Below are 17617 nucleotides of genomic sequence, written 5' to 3' on the forward strand. Positions count from 1 at the left end.
TAGAGCAATCCCCAATTGGAGAGCTATTAATGGTTATTAACGTAGTATCGATGAGCAGAGTGATACCTAGCAGAGTCCCAAAGGCCTTGGGACTTACATGTTTCATGGGCCAAAACTGTTTTAATACTTTTATGCTTGTGACAATTGTGCAGACCTGTAGTTTCTTCTGATAAAACGTTTGCTTTACCAGCAAATAATGAAAGCTGATTTCCCTGATAATAACTTTATAAACTGCTTTACTAACTTTATGAACTGCTTTATTAAAATACCCCAGCCAATAAGTACTTTGAAGCAGATAAACACCCCGTGATACTTGTTCAGGTGAAATAATGACATAAATACTATTTATGGATTAAAGGCCTGGATTCTGGAAGAGTCTGACTGTGACGGTGGATAACCACCTCAGCACAACTCTCACACAAGGGTGTGCAGAAAGAGGTGAGATTTAGTAAGTGGGGAGCGCTGCATAAGGCAGCAAAGAGACCTCATCCTGCTCTCCACATATCAGCCCGCTGCGTTTACGCCTCGCAGCCCACACCCCCAAATTTTCGGTGCACTAGGGCGAGGCCCCCCTCGCAGCGAGCAGCACAACCCCATCCTCCCACCCCAACCGCCGCACCCCAACTGAGGCGCTGCCCGTCTCCGCGCCCTGACGTCAGGCGGCGCGGAGGGAGGTGACAAGATGGCGGCGGCGGCCGGACGCGCGCCCTCCGCCCTCTCCGCCGCCGCCCGCCGGCGCCGCTGAGTAGAAGGAGGAGGAAGAAGAGGGAGGAGGAGGAGGAGGAGGTGGCAGCGCCCGCCCCGCCCCGCCCCGCCGCCGCCCTCCTCCCCTCCCTCAGCCGCGGGCCGCCCGGCCATGTAGACGGGGCGGAGGAGCCCCCCTCTCCCCCCCCAACCCCTCAGCCGCCATGGAGGACGCGGTGCCGGGCGTGAACGCGGACGCGGAGGTGCGGAAGCTGCAGGAGCTGGTGAAGAAGCTGGAGAAGCAGAACGAGCAGCTCCGCAGCCGCCACGCCGCCCTGCCCGCCGGCCCCGCCAGCCCCAAGCGGCCCCCGGCCGGCAGCGGGGCCTCGCCGGGCTCCCCCCTGCTCCTCGCCGCCGCCGCCGCCTGCTCCCCGCCGGCCGACGGCCGCTGCCTCAGCCCCGGCCCCGGCTCCGTCTCCAGGGCCGCGGGGCGGCGGCCGCCCCCCGAGGAGCCCGGCGGGGAAGGCGACGGCCTGCTGGACGACGCGGCGCTGCTGCGGCCCGACGAGCTGGAGCGCCTGGCCGGCTGCGAGGAGGACGAGACCGGCTGGTGAGGAGGCGGGGGGAGAAGCGGGGGGCTCCGTGCCGGGAGAAGGGCTCGGGGGCTGCGCATGGCGCTCCCCCTGCTCCTCCTCCTCCTCCTCTTCCTCTTCCCCGAGGCCCCGCAGCTTTTGTGTGAGGCCCCCGCAGCTTCTGCGGGCCACGGAGGCGGTGGGATGTGGTGGGGAGGGTTGGTGGGGGGGTGCTGAGGGAGCTGTGGAAGGGTTTTGGGGTAGCGCAGGGTGAGGCAGGGTGCTGCTGTGCTACTTCCTGCAACACATCAGGTAGGTTGGAAGCCAGGATTTCGTCTCGCTATAAAGGCAGCAAATGTCGCACTCCTTCATGCAAGCCAGCATGTTTCTGAGATGGTTTCCTTTATTGCTAGCTTTATAACACCACAGTTTACTTTAGGCAATCCCTCTTTCTTTTTTTACTGCACTGCTTACCCTGCTGCTCCAGCAGGAACACCAGCGGGTGTTTGCTCACCTTGTCCTTGTGACACTTTGATGAGTGAATGAAGGTTTCCTTTCTCTTAGCGTCATGCTGTTCTCCAGCTGTCTTTCTGAAGTTTCCCATGACACCAGTTGAGGAGCAACATAAGAGCTCTGGGAGAAGCAGTGGGGAGGAGCACGGTGTCAACAGGGAAATGCAGGGCAAATGTGTACTGCGAGGAAAAGAGTAACAAAAGCAGTCCGACTTGGCTCAGAGACGGTTATGAAGTTCAGCTGCAAAGGTCTTTTTCTAGAACTAACATCCTGAGAAACAGATTTTTGTTAAAATAAAAAATCTTTTCAGAGTAATTAATGCTTATTAAAAACACTTAAATGATTTCATGCGTGGGCAGTGTTTCAGTTGCTCAGGGAGAATACAGTGTGTACATTTCCTCAGATAAGTTATTAAGTTGTTATCCTAACATCCAGCCTGATCCACTAGAGAAGCATGAGAGCATAAATTTATTCTGATCCAACACAAGCCTACTAAAATAAAACAAGGCATCATCTTCCAGATGACGAGTCTGTGTGGCATAGCTACTCTTATTTCCCAATTTATGCCTTGTAATCTACTGGTTTATAGCACGTTAGGGAAATAAAATATTCTGAATTTGTACAGTAAGTTTGGAACGCGATGGTAAAATTTGTGAGTGTCATGTTTTCTAGTGACAATAGCTGTTACTGTTTTTTATATTAATTCTAAATCGTGGGAACTATAACACATCGCTTCAGTGAAAGTTACTGTCACAAGAGCATACGGTGACAGTGATGACATAAATGCAGCATGGCTTTGTTTACGCAGCTCTGGACGCTCGTGGGCAGGCGGCAGAGTTCACTCAGCTTGCTGCTGTCAGGTGTTTGGCACTTAGGCTGCCTGTTATTGTGGCTTCAGTTGTGTTTCTATGCAAATTCCAGTCCTCAAAAGACAACAGAACTGAAGTGCATCTTGCTTCAAGTCTTCGTTCCTTTCCTAATATTATAGTGACTATAACACTAAACTTCAGTCTCAGATGTAGGACAATGACTGAGAGATAAAAGAACTTGAAACGAGTAGTTTTAAACATTTACCTGTTGTAGCACATGTCAAGAAATATCAATATGTAATTAAAAAAAAAACTTTGTCCTTTCATGCTGTAATTTACTATGCACTTAATGACAGATGTGGTTTGGCTAGATTGAAACGTTGGCAGGTGAATTTTTTTTCCAAATTATTTTTTTAAGTGGAAATCAAACTCCTGCAATTTCTGAAGACTATTTAATTCAACAGTTGAGGCACTAAGTAGTCTTAAGACCTCGTTTTCTTATGAAGGTAGGATGTTTTTATCTTCACAGAATCATAGAATGGCTTGGGTTGGAAGGGACCTCAAAGATTATTTAGTTCCCATCTCCCCTGCCATAGGTGGGGACACCAATTTAAATAATCAAACCATATTTTTGTGCATTTGGTAAACAGAGATAATCGCTCTAAATGAAGCTGGAAATTTTCCGAGCACTAGTGGATCAGCCAAAAAGAAACAACTCTGCAAATAAGAGGGATGATGTAAGTGGGTTTCTCTGAAACTTTAGTAAAGATCATACTCTTAAGGCCTTGCTTACGCAAGGTCACTCAACAAGTAGTTGAATCAACTGTGAAAAGAGTGAATGTATTCGGTTAAAATTAATCCTTGTGTGAACTCTTCATGGTTCAAATGGATTTGGATCACTCCTGCTTATCCCCAAATCCCATTTGAACTGTAGGATTATACCTCTGTAGAGGTACAATCCACTTACCAATTGAGGAAACCTCAGATGGAAACAAACTAAATTTAAATCGCAGCTTGAGCATTAGAAGTTGATTCATCTGTTGATTCGTCTGCATAGAGAAGCCTGGATTTGTCTTGGCTGCTGGTTTCAGAAGGATGTTGCTGTGGGAGATAATAGATGAAGGAGGGTGCTGATTCTCTCGGCTTTGTGTAATGCAGGCATTTTTTAAGTCTGTGAAGTGGTCTGCAGCCTCATTGTGCCAGAAGAAAAACTTTTCTTCACTGCTCAAACTGTATCATTTTACATTTAACGCTCACACTAGATCAGTGCTTCTGGATCCTAGTTAAGGGGCTCAGACTTTATTCCTAATATGGTCCTGATGTTGCAAATAGCCCCGTGCACACGTGCCCAGTGTACTGAACTTCACCTAGTCCCACTGAGAGTTTGTTTTAGGCTTACTAATGCCTTTATCAAGAAGTTAACACTAATTTTGGCAATGCATTTGTATAAGTGTGCCTGTTTAGCTGTTCCCGAGCCAGTCTGGATTGATTTATTTTTTTCCAGATTTCAGCGTGATCAGGTCTTTCTGTAAACCGATTAAAAAGACAGGAGGGCAGGAAGGGGGACCAGAGCAGAGAAGTCTCAGAGAGGCAGGAGGCAGTGTGCAGCTGCCTGCCTGACGTGCTGGCGTGACAAGGCTGGGTGTGAGCATGTAGCGTGCTGGAGATGACTCGGTAACAGTACGCAGGGTGGCCTGCTGTGCTGCTTCTTAAAAGGGAGCTGTCTCCAGTTTATTGCAGGATAAGAGTGCACACGTGGACAATTACTGTAGCATAGGTAACGTACCGTGGATCCACGCTGTAACTGGCTTTGCAGTAACTTGTTGCACGGTCACTTCCAGAGAAACTTTCTTCAAAAAGAGAGAGCAAAACATATGGTGATTATACGGTGATTTTTTTTTCCCCCAAACTTGCATGCAGTGTGTGCATAGCAGAGTATAGAGCTGGCTGTGGATCTGCTTTACACACACTGCCCAGCAAAGTTTGGAGCAGTTGCATCCTCTTTAAATGATGCTGCTATAAAAGCCAGCCTGCACTGACCTGTGTTTTCATGTCACTTCAGTCCAAAGCCTCCCTGGTGGGGCAGCAGTAGCCGATGGCTACCTGACTTCATTTCTAGGCAGAAGGCTGGATGTTTAAAATTAAATTACTGGGATTTGTTCACATTAATATTTAAAATTCATATTTTCAGTGGTTTTGAAGGCCTCAGATTGGTTGGATAGCCTGTTTGAAATGGAAAGCAAGTGTTCTTACTGCTCCATGCACTGTCATTCAGCAGCTATTTCTGTAAAAGTGATACCTATTTTTAATAGTTTACACTTCTGTTCTAGTCATCATTCCAATTAGCTGGCTATGTTGCTGTTTTGAGAGAGGATAAAAATACGATTCTCATCTGTAATGATTCGTAGCGATCGTCTTTCACCTCCCTGCTTCATGTTTGGTGAGCACTGACTTTATTTTTGCCATGGTAAACTAGCAAAATGTTGGGTGTTTTAGGCTAGAGCTGCACCTGGGTGACATCCCGCTGCTGGAATTGCATTGCAGAATTTCCTGTTGGGCTGCTCAAATTGCATTGTGTTAATGTGGCTTGGGCCTCTTGGAAACTGAACGGGTTCGGATCAATTCCAGCCTGGTGATTTAAGTAAAAGAGCAAGCGATGCTTTTCATTTCCTGGCATACTAAGTATGAACCTGATTTGAAGTCTGTGGTGTTTTTTAACCAAATTCAGATCAAGGCTCCTCAAACTGGGAAGACAACGTGACAAGGAGCATGTGAGATGAGTAAGGATTGCAGAAATTATCTGCTAATTAAAGGTAACAACCGGTAACATCAAAGAGTAATGTCCTTGAGATAACCATTTCATTGTGAAATAGATGTTTGGGGACTGCTAAAAGAATCCCAAGGGAAGAACTTTTTTCCATTTCTGACTGTGTGGTATTTATGGCTTTTAAATACAGTTGATATTTGGATATCATGAAAGCTTTGGTACAGATTTCCTTTATTGTCTTAAAGATATTGCTAAAATGTAGCTCTTAATCATGTTTTGTTTGGGCATGGTCCACATTTCTGCCTTCTTAAAGGTGTTGGTAGAGCTCTTGAGCCTAGTAATTAAACAGGCTTATTTTGGAACATGTTTAACAGGACAGAAAACTTCTCAACTTCTTTCTCTGTAAGTAACAACAATACCATAATAGAGTATGCGTGCTCTAACAAATCCTTGTGAAAAGCTTCCCAAAGCCTGTACAGAGTTTGTGTGACCGTTCCAGGAAGGCTACATCATGGTGTTATAGGACTCTTCCAAGCTCCTGAAGGCCTCTTGTCCTTCTTCAGAGTATCTCTCTCAGACAGTAACGTATTCCTTTGAGATGAGGAAATGAGCAAGGGCTATAATTTCCAGCAACTAACTGGTCTTTAATTGTTGTGGTAGTTTTGCTCCCAGGTGCACTTTGCGAGCCCTGAAACTTTCCACTTCTACTTGAAAATAATACCATGTAGTTAGAAGTGCAATTATAATAGGAGGATTTAATGAGACTTGTCCAATTAGAAAGTCCAGATTCTTTAACTCTCTACTGGTATCAAGGCTGTCAAAGCTTTTTTGTCGTATTCATCTCCTTGTTTTTGAGAGACATCCAGTACTTGACCGGGGTGCAGGAGGAGGCAAAAGGAAGTCTGTGGGCCAAGTATGTTCAGCGATGCTAATGAGTATTTTTAATAACTAGAGAGTCTCTTCAGTTTTTTACCTGTAGCTGTTTATTCAAAATTCACCTTAAAATTTATCTCAAAGTGCTCCAAATAGTATCTCCAAGAATTTCAGATTCATCTAAAAGTTTAGGTCAATATTGTGTCTAAAACTGTATTTCTAAGGCTGTCCTATATTCCCATCTGTTGCTTTATTTACTTTTAGTAGCTTTGCCTCATGTTTTTTTCCCCTCTCTTCTAGGGGAGTGTCTTGCTGATCTGTCCTTTAAATATCTATTTTTTCCCTTGTGTCTTCTCTTCAGGTTGCTTTCTTCATCCCACTTTTGTCTGTGATGTGTTTTGTCCACTGATGTTTCCTTGTCTCTATCGTATGTGACTGTTTTTGCTTAAAGCTAATGTGACTAAAATAAACAAGCTTTAACTCCAGGTCCTTCAATTTGCCATCTTCCACCTAAATTGATCTGCAGTTTGATATTCATCTGCATGTTTTTCTCCTGCACTCGAGCAGCAGAAGGGTTTTGGTTCAGAAAGACTCCTTTCTTCCTGGTTAGAAGCCTGGCTTCTGACTTCATGCCTGTGGCAACCAACTGCTTATATTGTAACGCAGTGTGATGGGAGGTGCTCATCAGGTGAGGTAATGATTATGGAACTATTCTGTTCCTCTCTCCGTGTCCTGTCCTCTTTCTTCAGAGCTTCTTCCAGCTCAGCTGTGTCCCAGTGCAGCGTGCTGTGGCTTGCCATACTGGCATTATCATATGAGCGTGTAGTGAAAGCTGTCTTTCTGCAAGAGCTTTTCCCATTTTGTGCTGTGTCTTCTTAGGACTAATCCGTAGAGCCCCTGACTGCTTTAAATTTCAGATTGGTGCAGCTGTGACACAGTGCCTAGTGTGACAGCTGAAGGAAGGAAATGGCACTGTGTTCAGCAGAGTCATAGTGCCTGGGCTTCTTAACGCCCTTTCAAATCAGGTGAAAGCCCCTGAGCTTCTCTCTGTACTGCTTTCTTTTACTTCATCTTGTGGCGCTAAACTCTGGTTGTGTCCCTACTCTCTTGTGGATCAATCACAGTGCAATTTTTCTGGTGTGCTAGCATTTGAAGTGTGGGTGGTAACTGTAAGCTGTCAGCTTCCTCAATGGCTTTCCATTTCCTGTTTTTAGAAAGTGATTTAGTGGTGTTTAAAGATGTATGAAGCCAGTGGGGATCTTCAGCCTTAGAGTTGCGTGCTGCCGATCAGCTGCTGATCAGCAGTTATGGTGCCGTTGAATTCCTGAGCAGGTACAAATGGGAATGAGTCTTTTCTGGGAAGCTCTTCTGCTGGAGAGGGCCTGCAGCCTTTGAGTCAAACAGTGGTTTGACAAAGATGATCACTTAGCATGTAGAAATGACCTCATAAAGCTTATTTTAATTCTGTAGTATCCTTTCTGTTCTTTTTTCCTTTCTGCTATTGGGAACAGAGAAGTAGAAGCGTGACTCCAGGCCTTCGCCTTGCCCTTGATCTTAATTTTCTTGATTAAAATTAGGCAAAGTGAATAGAACTGTGTCAGTTTCAAAACTTAATATTAGCTGTTCTTTCTCAGATGCAGAATAAAGATCACTGCTTCATAATAATGAGAATTGATAACTGCACAATGTAAAAGAAACTGTCTTGAAAGAGTCATTGTGTTATTGCATTGATGCACATGTGCTTATCATGAGGTAGTGGAGTAGCATGAAATATTCTCAAGTTCTGCCTTTCTTGATACGTAGGGTGAAACAAAAACGTTCAAAGGCAAAGCAACTGGCTGGAAGGAGGTGGGAGAGTCTGCAGTATGTGTTTGGTCTGAAGGGGAGTGGGAAAGTAGGAGCTGATCTGTGTGAGCCTGAATTGTTTCAGTAGATAAACTGCTTGTAAAACAAATGCAACAGCTGCAAATTGCAGAAAATAATGCGGTGGAGCTTAAAATATCAGGTGCCATTTTGTTCAGTCTTACAGATTCAAGATACCCGTGGTGTGCATCTTTAAAAAGGGGATATGCATTTTAATTTATTGCCTGTTGCACAGGGTGTTACTGTAAACACTTCAAATGTGCATGGAACTTCTCAAACACAGCTCAGCATGCCAGCGATCCTGGGAGCTGGGAGCCCTCTCCGCACAGCACAAGAGTTGGCATTGTTGCCTTTGACACTTCTCAGTACTGTGTAACCCTACCTTAGGACAGACAAGAGTGCAGGAAAGACAGTGAAAGTACATTCAAAGTGTTAGAGAGCTAGTAAGTGTTAAACATTGTCTTTAACTCCATGTAGATAACTGCATAAAGTACGGCAATTTGTGTAATTGTTGCCATTGAACTGCGAAAACCAAGAAGTTCCTGTCCTTTCCAGGGATATTCAACGATATAAATATGTGCTGGGCTCTTAGCTTTTCTTGGAGGCAGAGTGCTTACAAGGATCCCTACAAAATCAGTGGTACCTTCCACCCAGTGTCATGCAGGGCATTAAGCTGTATTTGTTTTTTGTTTGCATTGTTGCAAGCTGCTTTGGTTTTATGTGAAAACCTGATCAGTAGTCATAATCCTCTGTCCTGCATTTGCAGGTGTAGCCTTTTAGTTTTGGTGTTTGGGGGAAGAATGTATTAGAGTATGCTCTGGACAAAGTGAGCAGTGTTTTGGGTAAGGTGTTCTTGGTGATAATTAAATATGCTTTTTGGGAAGCTTTTGTAAGAAGCAACCTTAATAGCAGGAATTAAAAATAAAACTCTTCTAAGCTGTTTATAAAAACAAACCAAGAACTACAGAAGAAGGATCAGTTAATAATCTCTTAATAGACCAGGGGAGAATAACTTCTGTGTTGCTGATGTTGTTGGCATCAAGGGAACAGGCAGTTCTGCAGTTCCGTGTAGAAGCATGCTGCATGGGCTGTCAAATGCTCCTAAGCCACAGTGTGAAGCCTACAACCATATTCACCTGGGACATGAAGTCTGTCATTGGATACTCCTAGAAGAAACAGTCGTTTAACCATTTCTGCACATGCAAAAGCTCCAGGTAGAGCTGCAGATCGTGCATGTCACTGTTGTCTGTTGCTGAAGCAAATATCCAAGTTTGCTTTTGTTCTAAAGATAAGGCATAAATATCCCCCTTGTGAGCATCTGATTGGATTTGACTTTGCCTTTAAACTGTTTGTTGAGGGCGGGTGAGTTCCCAGCTACATTTTTAGAGCCTTTCAAATGGAATATTTATTTCTTCCATCGTAGAATGCTGAAGTTAAAATAGATGAATGGGGCTGCTGATGGGCAAAGGCCTCAGCATATCCTCCAGAACAATATGGTCTCATTGTTTCCCTTTACTCTCCTACATGCATTATCTGTAGTCCCTTGTTTTTAATGCTTGACTGTCCACCCGTTAGGACAAAGATAGTCTCTTTGTTCTGTGTTCAAATGAAAATTAAAGGATCAGGTGCTAGGGTACAAGTTATAAGTAGAAAGAAAATGCATATCATTCAAGGATACTGAAATATGAGAGTGTGTTCTGTGTACTTCAGTGCTGTTGCTTGGCTATTAAGGTGCTTATCACTTGCCAACATCTTTGCATTTAGGAAAACTACGGTTGTGTATTGGGTAGTGCTTTATTTCCTTCTTTAAAGTGAACGTTACTTAAATCAATAAGATCAGTCCTCAGCTGTGCATTTATGACAGTGAAATTGTCCATATACCTGGGTTTGAAAAGATGTTTGTTTCTGGCATATCAATCAGTTTATTACAGAGTAGCAATGTAGGCATCAGCTGTTAATAGAAGTCTTTGGATAGCCTTGTGTTTTCAGTATTATCGTGTATCCAAAATCATTAATTTAAAACTAAAGCTTGTGCTTTCATTGTATTTTGGGATTGTACTGTAGGTAGTACAAGAATAGAAATAGCATGCTATGTGGTGTTTTCTTACATGCCTTTTTATGCCCATTTTGTCTTCATAACTTTTTCTTCTTTTCAGGCTATATACGTCCCCAAAGAAGAGACTGACTCCAGTGCAAAAATCTGTTAGTCCATTAGTTTGGTGCAGGCAAGTGTTGGATTACCCAAGTCCTGACATTGAAAGTGCTAAAAAGTCACTGATCCACAGGCTGGAACAGACAATGTCAGGTGAGTTCCTTCATACTAACACCACTGGGTTGTGCAGATTTGCTCTGAAGAGAGATTAGAGGGATCAGAATTAGCCAATAGTAGCTGTGAGGGAAGAGGATGAGATGCAGCAGTTAATTCTGTCTAAAGTTGTCGTGGTCTGCAAACAGTAATTCATTCTCCTAATTTTCTGCACTGATTAAAAGGAAGCATTAGCCAGGAATCAGGATTTCAGAGTTATGTCACCTGCATAGTAAAACTGTATTTCTTTCTGAAAACTTTTGGCCAATGTCCTTACCTTAGAGATCTTACTTTAAAGTAGAAGGCTGTATTAAACTAGCATAATTGTTGGGTGATGTCACTATGTTACCACAGAGATCAGTTTCTTGCTAGATGAGCTACATTATTCCATCTAAGAAAATTAAGGCTTAATTTCTTGAATACTTTGGGGGAGGTAATACTGATTCATTTTCTTCCCATCCCAAGTAATTTAAGATGATGTCACCATTAGATTAAGAACTCCACAGAGTTTGATTCTTTCCTGACACAACATAGTTGATAAGAGTCTGGGGAAGGACTGATTGCCTGGCCCTTGAAGAAGAAAACCTACCATCTTCATCCTTTCATTCTCAGCTTTTCTAATGTCAAATTAGCAGCCAAAAGCTGAAGGTCCGATTAGGATTTTCTGTTCATCTGATTTCTTTGTTAATTTTCTTGATAACTTACCAGCAATGCTTTCCCCAATGAATGTTCTACATTTGTTTTAACCTCTCGGTCTTTTCCAAAAATTACTTTATTTTAGCTTTTGTTTGAGCCTATTTTTACTGGAGAAAAGAAAAAAAGTTATGCCGAGATAATCCTTTCTCTCTTACTATGAATATCTATTCTTGCCCCAAATATCCATCTTTTTTTGGTGTTATGTGACTTTTTTTATAATAGTTATCTGCAGGAATTAACAGAATGATTGGCCTTGAGCTAAGAATATTTGAAAGTTTAGTTCCACAAGTGTTCCCAACCACTCTTCATATACATAAACTTTGCTGAGTTTGACTGTAACTTTTCTCCCCTCTTTGGATTCTTCTCTGGAGCAATTCAGTCTTAATTCTGATTTGTATTAAGATTGTTCTTAATAAAACTTGAAAACATTGCTGGTAGATAACGTGACAAATCCAGTTCTCATTTTTATAAAACTATTGAGTAAAATGGTGAAAGTGCCTTCAGTATGAGTCACCTTTTTTCTTTCCCTATTTCTTGTGCTTTGTGTAAGCAGCCTTGACAAATGTCCATTAAAAGTTTTCCTGAACAGCTACCAGGCTTCCTACAGGTATAGACTGAAATTCTAAACAATGAAAAGTGCCAGGTCACAGAGATTTATGAAAAATGATGCAAATTTGGGAGCCTGAAGAAATTGTGGTATGACTTAACTAAGTACTTAGGACTGTATAGTAGTTAGGATAAGCATGAATAATTTTGTCCTTTTTTCTGAGTAGAAATATTTTCTGAGTAGAAATATTCCCTAAGTAACCACAAATTCTGTAACCCCTAGAATATCTTTAAAAGTTCAGTCACGGTAGAAGCAGAGTGGCGAGACACTTCCATATGAAATGCACAAATTTAAAAGTTTGGTCATTCAAACTGAGTCTAGGCAACTTCACCTCTGTTTTTTTCCATAGCCCTGAGAATCTGGCAGGGATTCTGGCAGGGACACTTGCAAGAATACATCAGATGGCCGATAGTACTAATTAGGGGAAAACATTACTGGTAGAAGAGAGGGGCTGTAATACTGCTAGTTGGAGAAGTTTGCATGGAAAAGTGAAACAGAAAATGAAATTGTTCTTCAGAACAACCTTGCTACTTGCAGTAGTCGGGTAGCAGGAAGCTCCACTGGAAAAGACAAGTGGTGCCTCTTGTAAGTGTGATTCTACACCAGAATATTCTGGGTTTTCTCGTTTACATCACATTTGTCCCTTGTGGACCCCTGTCACTTAACTGAAACAGTAGCTAGTAACAAGTTAAGAAATTTCAGATCCAGTTTCCATTGGTAAGGCTTTTCATACTGCTGTTACTTTCTCTCCCGATTCCTTGTAGATGTTTCTTTTGCCTTGATGATTTTAGCTTTGTCAGCTCCTATTATATCTTTCTAATGTAATCTTTTTTGCTGTTTCTCAGTCTGAAATGTGCTCTTGTATTCCAGTTTTTCTTCTTTCTTATAATCTTTTTCCATTTTGTGGTGATAAAGAAGGGAACAGGAGCTTTCAGCTCCGTGCTCCTGTGAGCAAACAGTTACTGAGAACTCAAGATGCACAATGCCTTTTTGCTGCTGAGTTCAAGTTTATAGTTGCAGAGAGTCCTGACTGGTGTTGGAAGAGTGTCCAGATTAGAGTGAACCTTAAGGCATATTCTGGTGCAAAGACTTCTCGTAGCTATGCCTCAAGCCCCTGGTCAAAAGTGCAGGAGGGCGTTTCATGTTGGCTGGAAACCAGCATTTCCACCACATGGTGATCTAAAATGGTGTTGGGTTTTACAAGTAAAGCACAAGAAAAAAGCAACTGCAGGAGCACAGAAACACTATACCCAGGAGGGAGAACTTTTGGAAGAGATGCCACAAAACACAATTGTATAAAACTAGAAAAGAGTAACTTTGGCCATGTTGCAATTTTTACTGAGGCAGAAGTAATTTATTTAAATATTTGAAATCAAATGCATAATCACTATGGCCTGTAGTGGCTGTGTATAAAAACGTAAATGTTTTCTGTGCTGAGTTTGATTTTTTTATATATTTTTTTTTTTATTTAAGCACTGAGCTTGTTCAAAACCAACTATTATTTACCTAACCTTGGTCTCAGTGATGGAGTTCCCTAATGATTGTTTTGAATTACCACAGTGACTACTAGAATCAATTTGTCACTTAATCATAACAAACATATTTCAGATCTCTATCATTTGGAGAAGTTGGTCTTGATTCATAAAGTAGGTCTTCTGAACTACCTAGGCATCAGTTTTCTGCACACAAATTTTTCTATTCCTCTATTTCAGAGCAATAAAGAGATTCAAGACCAGTTCAACCAGCTGTTGACTAAAATAAACTAGGTGCTGCGTGCTGTTTGTGAATGTTACGAAAGAAAATATACATTAATGTAAAAATGCTGATCGTTAACCCTGTCTTCTGGTGTTTTGAAAGCTAATGTGTAATATTTTCTAACGTAATATTTCATTTAATATAAAATCACTTTCACGTTAAAATTGATCTTACTAATGTTGTCTGACAATCCTGAGAAAGACCATATTTTGAGCTGTAAAACTACTGTCTTCCTAAATTAGAGAAATCCATGTTGGAATTCTGTACCAGAAAAATGGTTTGGATAGAGCTTTTATTCCTGGGGAAAAACACAGTGCTGAGGGAGGTAGTTCGTACTTGCCTAGCATGAAAAATGCTGTGCCACAAAAATTTCATCGTGTACCAGGGAGTACTTTTCTATATGTAATGGAAGAATGCTTTCTTTCATCGGAAGAAATCTGCATGTGATAAATATTTTGTGTCATTGTAAATATGTATAAAGAGACTTTTTTAAAGGTTATGCAGTACTACAATTGTTTCCAAATTTAATATTCTGAAATACCTGTCTGCTGAGTAAATACAAAATAAAGAACTATTCATATTTATATTTTAAGTTTTTTTAACCAACTTTTTCAACAAGAGATGAAAAATTATTCTTTATGGTGTGAGAGCAAAGTTTCAATTGGAATAGGTACTTTGGGGTTCCTACATGAATGCTAAAAGCACTTGCTGTCAAAGGAGTTCTCATCAGAGTCAAACAGAATGCAGCCTGCTTGTAATTACCTGCTCTGTTAATTGAGCTTTGTAATAAAACCAGGTTTCCCTTCTGATATTCTCAAAATAAACAGGAGGGACCTTAAGAATGCTGGCTAAAATTCATTGGATTCCCTAATTGATGAAATTAGCACGTATCCTGTAAGACTTAGAGTGAAAGATCTAAAAAGTGGAATATAAAACTTCCATCTGTCTTTGTGCACTCTAAAATAATACTAATATTTACTGATTTAGACACCAGAGAGGCTCTTTACAGAAGGTGCAGTTTAAGGAATCTGCTGTAAAATCAACTTATATTTCTGGTCTTTCTGCCTGTGCTGCGTTCTGCTATCCATGGCTTGTATTGACCAGCTGAGGAGGTGGTGACCACGCAAAGACTGGAGCAGGAGGAGGAGCTGAAGCAGGCTTTGTTGCTGAAGGCAGTGTTTCATGCAACTGTAGTCTATTTGGCTTTTTATAATGTCCAAATAAATAAAGGTCTTACACCAAATAAAAATTTTTAATAAATAAATGTCAAGTTGTCTGACATAGCAGAATGGAATACATATTTTTTTTTTTTAAATATGCTACTCTCAGTAGCCTAGCTGTTACTGCACTAGTTGATACCCTTTTTTAGTTACAGAAATGTCACACTTTTCTTTGCAAGGGCTCAGTTTCTGCTTTTTTTTTTTTTTCCCCTAAAACCTGCCTGAGTGTATTGCCACGCATCTGCGAAGCCTCTCGTCATCTTATAATATATATGCGTAGTTTCAAAATTATTACGTCTTGAAGTTTAGGTTCTATCAGCTAGGTGAGCTACAACTTAATGTAATCTAGATTTATGCATTATAATGTTTTGATCTCTAGCTTTCAGTTCAGTATTTTGCGACATACTTGCTTCTTTGTTCAAGTACAATTCAGTTATCAGCTTGGCATAAAATACTTTCAGCACTGAAGAAACTGACTTTACCAAAACTGACCACATTTCCTTTGGTTCCCACTTCCCCCCCTGAAGTTCTATTTTCTGTCATGTTAAAATAAAAACTAGATTTCTGAGCAAAACACTCATTTAAGTAGCTATCCAAATCATACACTGTAACTGGGCGACTATGGAAACAGAGATATCATAGTGGAATTTTTTGCAAGTAGTTAAAATTCATCTAAAAATACTTCAGCATTGATATTTAAGATCAGTAGTAGAGGAAAGTATTCCATTTTGACTCTTATATTGCATATAGTGTTTATGTCCATGGGTAGAAAAATCCCAGAGCATTGAAACTGGATTAGAAGTGGATAGAAGGGAATAATCCTACAGTCCATTTGAAAGAGCTATTAAGTACTCTATTTTGATAAGAGATTTTTGAAGTTTACCACACCAGATGCAAAACTGTCAAAAATGTGATTATGACTTCTGCCTAAACAAATGTCATATTGGTAGCCAACTTTTTGGCACACTTTTAAGTACTTCATTTGGCTGAAGTGTTAAAGAGTCGATTTAAAAAAAAAAAAAAAAAGATAGAAAGTGGATCTTATAAGAAGCATTAGTGTGGATTGTTGCATTTGAAGCAGTGACCATTTGGTCTAACCTGGTAAAGACCTGGCAGCGTAGACACTTATGTAATCCTCCTGTACTTGAAAAATACTGTCTGAACTGAACAAGTGATTAATTCCTTTAGTTATATTCTTCAATAAAGTGAAAAATAGTAGACAAGAATAACCACCATGTGGCTTGTGTTGTCCTGGTGACTTCCAGAGAAACCTTTTTAAGTGGTAGACTCAAATAGCACTTACAGATCTTATGTAACACAAATTTGACCACGTTTTCTGCTTCTGAGTGCCCAGCAGGTTCATGGTATCCAGAGATGCAGACGCATTTGCTATGCTTAACCTTTTTTTTTTTTTTTATTCTTTTAGTATGTGCTTTGGGGAAGTTCATAGGTGGTATTGCTGGTTCCCTGGTGCCAGTCTCGGGGTTGCTGTTGAAATACTGTGTGGTCTGGACAGGTCTCTGAATTCTGGAGAACTAGACATGAACTAGCTGCGTTCCCATGTAGTTTATGTACAACTTAATTGTTCTTTCACCCTAAAAGACCACTGTAGGAGATATTCTTTGAATGCTGGCTGGTTTAGTTTTGTCTGTGTATATTAATACTCTCCCAGAGATAAGCTACAGTTCTTGGACAAAGGCTGGGATGAAGCCTAGGGAGAATGAGAACAAGGTTTTTTGGGGTTGATTGAAATTTTAAAACAGGAAAAATCAAAGGTAACTGCCTCAGAAGTTTTATTTTATTATTTGGCTTTATATGTGGAAGTCGTGTTCGGATTTCATCTAGATGACTGCAGTGATGCAGTAGGCTCCTTAGCAGCAGCCAAGAGCAGTCTTTCTCTGTCAGTATTTTTATAAGCTAAGGGCTTTGTTTCTTCAGTAGGCACTTGCTGTCCTCGTAGCATCATTTTTGTCATTTTCCAAGGTAGGCTGGTACACAGGGTTGCATCAAATACTCATTCAGATTGTAATCAAGGCAGCTGTATTTCATATACTCTTATATCAAGGGATGCCTCTTTATCACTAAATACAAAGTGAATGTTTTTTGTAGCCCTTGATACTTGATGGTGTGCTCTGGTTTGCATGTAATTGCATAGGCTGTACACTGAGATAGCTTAGCTACTGCTGTCTTTTGAGTCACTTCCCTCTTCCTTCCCTAGGCTGAGCATGTTGAACAGAAGAGAGCAGGTATAACAATTCTAGATTTGGTTTCAACTAGGAAAGTATTTGAAAAGACAATTAAATAAATTACAATAATAATAAAAAAAAGACAATAAAAAAGAAAAGGCAATACAGTTGTACCTAGGAGACTCAGAAATCAGTTGGAAAAACTCCCTGATGACAGAAGTGCTCTTCTTGTATTGTATAGCAATTAAATCATGCTGAAGATATCATGTAGCATTATACTGTGTTTTTTGACGGTTCCCTTCTTATAATTTGTCACTTTCTTCCTCTTTTATGCAGCTTTGAAGAGACAGAATTTGTACAGTAGCCCTTTCAGTGCGGTCAGTTACGCCAGCTCCTATAGTCCAAATACTAGTAGCCCCTACAGCAGTGGTTTCAACTCTCCCTCCTCAACACCAGTGAAATCTGCTTTAGTAAAACAGTTCATACCTCCTGGTACCTCAGGTAAGTGTATGTGTCTGTGCAGAGGGGAGGTCCCTTCCTTTCAAAAATAAGCACTCAAATACATCGTATTTGCACAGAACCTTTGGAAGACACTAAAAATCTGTCGGTTTTCTGTAGGAAGTTTGCATCATGCAGTATTTAAACATTTTAGGAAAGGCATTTTTGCCGACTTTTTGGTGTGAGATATGTTTAAAATGTTTGGATGCATATTAGTGGTAGACCAAAACTCTTGCTGTTGCTTCTGTGGAGTCCCAGCACACTTCTGA

At 41.1% G+C, this 17617-nt stretch overlaps 1 protein-coding gene across 2 annotated transcripts in view; it reads left to right on the plus strand.

Moving 5' to 3' along the window:
• The first annotated feature begins 702 nt into the window (after positions 1-702).
• SLAIN2 (SLAIN motif family member 2) overlaps positions 703-17617 on the plus strand; it is a 37521-nt gene continuing 20606 nt past the window's right edge. Inside the window, exons 1-3 of one of the 2 annotated variants that reach the window (XM_084516699.1) lie at positions 703-1294; positions 10238-10386; positions 17187-17351. In XM_084516699.1, the coding sequence (XP_084372825.1) occupies positions 909-1294; positions 10238-10386; positions 17187-17351 (700 nt within the window). In that variant the 5' untranslated portion in view covers positions 703-908. The remainder of the gene's footprint in view (positions 1295-10237; positions 10387-17186; positions 17352-17617) is intronic. The other variant, XM_084516700.1, reaches the window with a different exon arrangement.

Source organism: Aythya ferina (genome assembly GCF_964211825.1).
Source record: "Aythya ferina genome assembly, chromosome: 4".
Taxonomy (NCBI): domain Eukaryota; kingdom Metazoa; phylum Chordata; class Aves; order Anseriformes; family Anatidae; genus Aythya; species Aythya ferina.